Genomic DNA, 6,388 nt, shown 5'->3' with positions numbered 1-6,388 from the left:
AGTAAGGCCTCCGGGGCGTTAGATGCTCTTTGTTCTTTTGTGACCTCCCAGATGAGTGGTTGACATGCTCTTTGGGTTGGCTGGCCACTCCTAGGGAGGTTCACCGCCATGTTTTCTCCATTTGTGGATAATGGTACCCACTGTGGTTCTCTGGAATCCCAGGGCCTTAGAAATGGCCTTTCCAGAGCAGTGGATGTCAACGTGTTTGATTTTCGTCTATTTTTTTTAAATACATTTGGATTGAGGCATGTTGGTACATACATTTTTTTCATGATTTCTTGAGCCACCAAGTCTGGTAGTAATCAGGAGTGGTCATAAAAACTAAATATAAAACGTTAATGACTTAACATTAGTACCAGGAGTTTTATGTTTAGCATTCAATTAAAGAAATAAAAATAAATAAATAAAGCAATCTTTAAGGGGAGAAAACAGGTCTTCACAGCACTGTGTTCTTCTAAGTGGGACAAATCTGTATATAAGTTTTAACTGTAGACTTTAATTAAATAAAATAACTCAACATTTCAAACACAAGCTGACCACCAGTGGCATCACAGTTTGACAGCCTCAGGTGCAGCTATGGATAGACCCGCATTGTGCGCCCTGGAAGCACATCCTTTACTCGGTGCCCGTCCAGCCCAACTTTGTCACCGTGGTTCATTCATATGGTTAACCAGAGTTTTTGGGACAGGATCCGTGTGGCCACCCCCTGGAGAAAGAGGCGTGTAGTTGCTTTCTCCAACCGCTGGGCTTGTAACTTGACACCTGGCTGCGCGGTTCGTTTGCCATCGTTTTTACCCTCAGAAAAATCTATTTAAAAAGGAAAGCGATGAGTCCAGCGCTTCTGACTCCGTAACCCCGCTGAGAAGAACCCACGCAGCTTTCCTCGCCGGCCGCAGCGTCCCTCAATCTGGATCGGCATAAATGAATGAGCCACAAGGGAATATCGCCAGACGATCGCAACCTGGAAACTCTCTCTTGTCAAACAAGACAACCAGGAGGACTCTATGTCGAGCTTGACAGGCATCTCAGCATGACTTTTTATGTCTGGAACTTCATCTCGTGATTGTCAAATGCGTGAAACGGCGGCCGGTGTTTTCTGCCCCCCTCGCAAAGGAGTCACGCTGTGATTAACGGATCAGGTTTTTGACTGGCAGGACAAATGAATACAAATGAATTTAGGCACCCGAAGGAGAGCTTGCAGAACCTCTCATCTAGATACAAAGTAAGTAAGATTTCTTTAGTGTGTGTGTGTGTGTGTGTGTGTGTGTGTGTGTGTGTGTGTGTGTGTGTGTGTGTGTGTGTGTGTGTGTGTGTGTGTGTGTGTGTGTGTGTGTGTTTGATGCTTTTGTGGGATCCGTTCAGACACACGGAGGGGTTACCTGTGATACCGGCTTGCTTTGGTCCAGGATTGATGTCCGCATGGGGTCAAAGGAGGTTCTGAATATTGATCAGACATGTTCCATAGCACGTATCAAATGTGATGCATTTAGCGTTGCAGCAGGAATTAGTTAGCCTAAGTCATTATTAAAATAAAACATGGAAGTTGCGCAATACTTGTATAATTCTTGCATTTCACGTTTACATGTTTGTTTGTTTTTAATGTTGGGAAAGGTAAATGGTTCAGTCTTTCATGCAAGGTTGGCTAAACCGACTCATCTGACAACACAGGGGGAAGAAAGGGGGAGCAATTATTAGGACCTATAAAATGTAATGAGTGGCTCATCAGCATCCTCTGCGCCGTCGGATATTTTCCATTTTTCCGGCTAAGCGGCCACTTTTACGCACTGACAATAACGCATTAGTGCTTTAAAGAAAATGCCATTAAAACTAACCTTAGAGCTCCCGGCGATAATGTAATTTAATTGAATTTAATCTGGAATTAGTGTTGAAATTGTTGTGGGGAACAAAGCTGCAAATGTCCACAGATAGACTGGTTCTAGCTATGAATGAAAGTTTCATTCATTCATTCATTCATTCATTCATTCATTCATTCATTCATTCAATCAATGTTTAGGACATGCATGCTTCTCTCCTCACGTATCATCCCTGGAGATAATTATTTTTTAATTATCTCCAGGGATGTAACCACTTTTGTGTTCTTTAATAACACAAATAGATGATCACAGCTGAATCACCAGAACAAGTTGTTGGGCTTCGTCCTACAAATGCTTTGCCCTTCCTTGCTACTGATGTATTTGCGCAATAAAAGCAATCTACCTGCGTTGTTTTTCAGTAGGCGTCCACGAGGTGTCGCCCTTTATATGTAATAGCTTTTGTACAGGTAATTGTGTTTTTTGGGGGGACGGGAGTGGGGGACGGGAGTGGGGGGTGGGGGCGTGGGGTTGGGTGGGGGGTTAACTCCCAGTTTTAGTCCTGAGAGTTAGCTGCAAAATCACATTCAGGTCTAATTTGGCAATCAGTTTCCTAGCCTTTAGGTCTGCAGGTGTTTATGCATCATTTGCAGGACTGAATTAGGTCGTGACTGAAATTAGTCACCAAGTGAGCACAGACAGACCTGGTGATGGAGGTGTGAGTGTCCTTCACATTAGTGTCACTAGTGTCTACTCATCCATAGGAATTTTCCGCTTCGTGTCTGTGCATGTGTGCATGTGTGCATGTGTGCATGCGTGTGTGTGCGCGCGCGTGTGTGTGTGTGTGTGTGTGTGTGTGTGTGTGTGTGTGTGTATTGACGAGGGAAGGATGTCCTTTGGGAAACCTTTGCATGGAATCAGTCAGTAGTCTAAACACATGAACAGAAATGGAAACTATACACTGGGCTTTCTGTGTCTAACCCGTACACTCCCCCCACCTCCTCCCAATCCACCCGACTGCACCTCCCTTCTGCAACAAGCCCACTTTCAACTGATGTCTGCAGAAAAACAGTACAGGTTTCAAGACAGTAACAGTAAAACCATTGCAGACTTGGTGTCTACAAGGAATGTAAGCTTTATTAATCCCTGTTAAAATTATATATATTACTTGGATACTATAAAAACACAAAAGGAATATGTATGCAATGATCCAGTTTCATCAACTAGGTCTGCTCCCGAAAGAGAAGTTTCAAACAGCATAAAAACCATTGTGTGTTTTACTGGATAACATCATAGGAGCCTTTGCTCATCCATCTTGCATTTTGTCCACTCAGCTTACGGTCGAATTTCCAATGCGAGTCATGTCATTGCTCATAGCTGCAGCAATAAAACCACACTAGTCTAACTGTAGTGATGTTAGCCTTTCCAATTTATGACTCATTTTGAACAAAAAATAAATAAATAAAATTTCTGTGCAAAAGAAAAACCCCTTCCTGTCACGGGCACTTCTAAAGCACCCCAATAGAAATCTAAACAAGCTACTGAGAATTTTGAATAAGCAGAAGCTAAGGAAAGCAGTGCAGCTTCCTGGGTAAACTTGTTCCAGTTTCCACAGATGCAAACGGCCCGAGGAATAAAGCGAAAGTTGTTTTTACTGCAATAACAAGCAGTGGTCTCATGACTCGATTTCAGAGGACGGGTTTCTCAGCTGATAAGACAAAATCAGACTGTAATTAACTTGGAGTCATGGAGATAACACAGACACCTAAACACAAGCACACACACGCACACACATCCTGTGAAAACCACAGCCAGCTGTATGTGGGGATGGCTGTGATGAATCTTTATTAGCATCTAGGGGCTGAACAAGCAGAAGACGCAGACACCACAAATGTACATGTTGCACACATGCTCTGATTATAATTATCCAGGTCTGAAGGGGATTCTAATGCTTAGACTAATTGTTAACTCCTTTAAACACAGGGACAACTCTTTGTTCCTGTGTGCAGGTAGCGGTAGTTCAGGTAAATGCATTTTAAGACAGCTACCTTCATTACTTTCTTTCCCACATTTCTGTATTTGGAACCCTGTTGTCTGCCTCTCTGTGGCCCTCTAAGCACAGCTGCTATACACATTTCCTCTCCAGTGTGTGTGTGCGTGTCCGTGTGTGGGGGCGTGTGTGTGTGTGTGTGTGTGTGCGTGCGTGCGTGCGTGCGAGGACTTTCAGCGGTAAACAGTGGCTCCCCTGCCTGTCACTGGAGCTTGGTCCCCCTATTGAGCTCTCAATACTAACATGGGCCAGTCTTTAGGTTCTGCTGCACACCTGGCCCTGTAGAGACTGCTGAGAGAGATCATTTTGTTTAGCTCCACGTGTGAATGCATATTGGTTTGGGAAAATACAGTTATTAGATAAGTGCACGTATTTTTACCTCCAGAACCCACGACCTACAGCCCTGTGTGTGTTTGTGTTTGGGGGGGTTTTCAAAGAGGTGCTCTAAGTGCTTTTGCAGAGTCCCGCTTCCCGTTGTTACTCCCATGGAAACTCAGTTGCTGACAGTTGTTTTTGTTAAAGCTTGTGTTTTGGTTTGATGTTAACGTTAATCTATGAATTTATGAATTTGTGCTGTGTCCAGGTTTCCGAATAACACAGCTCTTTGAATTGACAGTAATTGTATTAGTGTGACATAACAGAGAAGGGTTCTTTGTAAATATTCTATTGATTGGCAAATGCACAGTTCTCATAAAGTGAAAAAGAGTATTTTCACTAGATACAACTATTGTTCAAATAACCAGTGATAACCTTACTTGACCTCACCGTTGCTTATTGAATACTGGGATAGAGAAGCTGAAACTTATGAAACAGCTGGCTTTGATTACTCCTGCTAACTGCTTTGTTTATTTTCAACAAAGCAGTTGAAAATAAACAACTGCTTAAGTTTTCCATCTTTAATGTTAGTCGCTAAAGATGGAAAACTTAAGTAACACAAGGCACTGATGTCAAGAAAGGAGTAATCCACCCAATCCTGGTTTAGCAGAAGTTGATAATCCCAACATGTATGTGTAAAATTCTGATAAGGGAAACATGAAAAGTGACACACACACACCTAAAAGATGTGACACAATTTCACAATCCACAAAATCTCCTTCATTTCCTCACAGGTTTTTTTTTATGCACCTGCACACATGGCAATGTAATTGTGTGACAGCCGCTTTAAAGATCCTGGTCTAAATATTAGCTACTAACTTTGAATGAAATTGAATAGGTACAGAAGTGCAAAGCAAGGTTAGTCATTCTAGGGACTTTCAGATGTTTGTGTGTGTGTGGAAGATGTTGTGTGAAGTGATACATCTTCAAGTGACTCCTAAGGATAGCAAGTCTGAGGACAATCAAAGTATGCTTGGTAGGGCTCCCTTGCATCCAAAGCTTACTCAAAGCTGAATCAAGAAGTTTCTTTGCTCTTCCAACAATAAGTCTAAATGGCCATGCTGACTCAGTGTTTGATGATGTAATTCTAATTATACTTAGGCTGTGCTCTAAGTATATCGCTTAGAAAACTCCACTGGTTTACAAGCCTAGGACTGGAACACATTTAAGATCGGATTGATGACATTTTCAATTCCATTGATGTGTTCTAATTGTGGGAATTGTTCATTGTTGTGGTATAGCAGCAACATCACAAGCCAGTTTTGTTCCTAATAGCATTGTAAGTACAGTTTATTATTCTCAATTAAATGCATTCAACCGCTAAACCCAGAGATCTCATGTCAGTCTTTTGAAAAGATAAGCTATCAGAGATGCTGATAGACAGTTTATACCTGCAGCTTTTACACTGCTTGATGTATTTGATAATCTGGACTTTGGTGGGGGTTGGGACTTCCCTGGTCAAAATTTCAATCCTGGAAATATTCTGGTTGCATTTCCAACTGGGAACTTGAATAATCCTATTAGTTTTATTACGCACTCACATTTTGAATGCCAATTAGAGCTGCACAATATATCAAATGACAATCAACATTGCAATGTGAGCGATACTGATTGATACTGATGTAATCATTTTCAAGAATATTGCAATTAGATGTTTTCCTAATACCACAAAGTGCGAATGTCAATAATATATTTGGCAGGTTGCATGTAGCAAACCTTCCCTTGGTGCCCACAACTCACATGAATATCAGTGACAAAGATGCTACAGCTCGGAGAAAGTTGATGAAATATTGCGGTGATGAAAAAGAAGATGCAAGATTATTAAGAAATTCACAATATTTTAACTGGATTGCGATTGCACGTTTCCACATTATCAAACACAAGACAGCCTTTAAAGAAGGATTTTAAAACTACATGATTTTAATCAAATGAAAATGAAGGAAAGTCTCTGACTCCATGTACTGCAAACTGTTTCCTTTTTCCAACACTGTTCTTCTTTCTTTTACCAGGAGAGCCCTATTGCTCTGTGCAGTTTTATATTGTACTTGTTACCTGGGACATACACAAGAACACTCTGAAGGTAAGACTCGTTGTTCATCTCCATTCATTTCATGTTTTTCTTTTCATTGTGTGTTCAAAAATGTTAACGCAA

General features: G+C 41.5%; 1 protein-coding gene across 1 annotated transcript in view; it reads left to right on the top strand.

Moving 5' to 3' along the window:
* The first annotated feature begins 710 nt into the window (after nt 1-710).
* Nucleotides 711-6,388, top strand: part of col27a1a (collagen, type XXVII, alpha 1a) — an 82,497-nt gene continuing 76,819 nt past the window's right edge. Inside the window, exons 1-2 of the mRNA XM_017307958.2 lie at nt 711-1,222; nt 6,246-6,316. Of these exons, the coding sequence (XP_017163447.2) occupies nt 1,170-1,222; nt 6,246-6,316 (124 nt within the window). The 5' untranslated portion in view covers nt 711-1,169. The remainder of the gene's footprint in view (nt 1,223-6,245; nt 6,317-6,388) is intronic.

Source organism: Poecilia reticulata, chromosome 12, assembly GCF_904066995.2.
Source record: "Poecilia reticulata chromosome 12, P_reticulata-male-v2, whole genome shotgun sequence".
NCBI classification, from domain to species: domain Eukaryota; kingdom Metazoa; phylum Chordata; class Actinopteri; order Cyprinodontiformes; family Poeciliidae; genus Poecilia; species Poecilia reticulata.
Note: the sequence above shows the minus strand (reverse complement) of the source record. Positions and strands in the feature narration are given on the sequence as shown.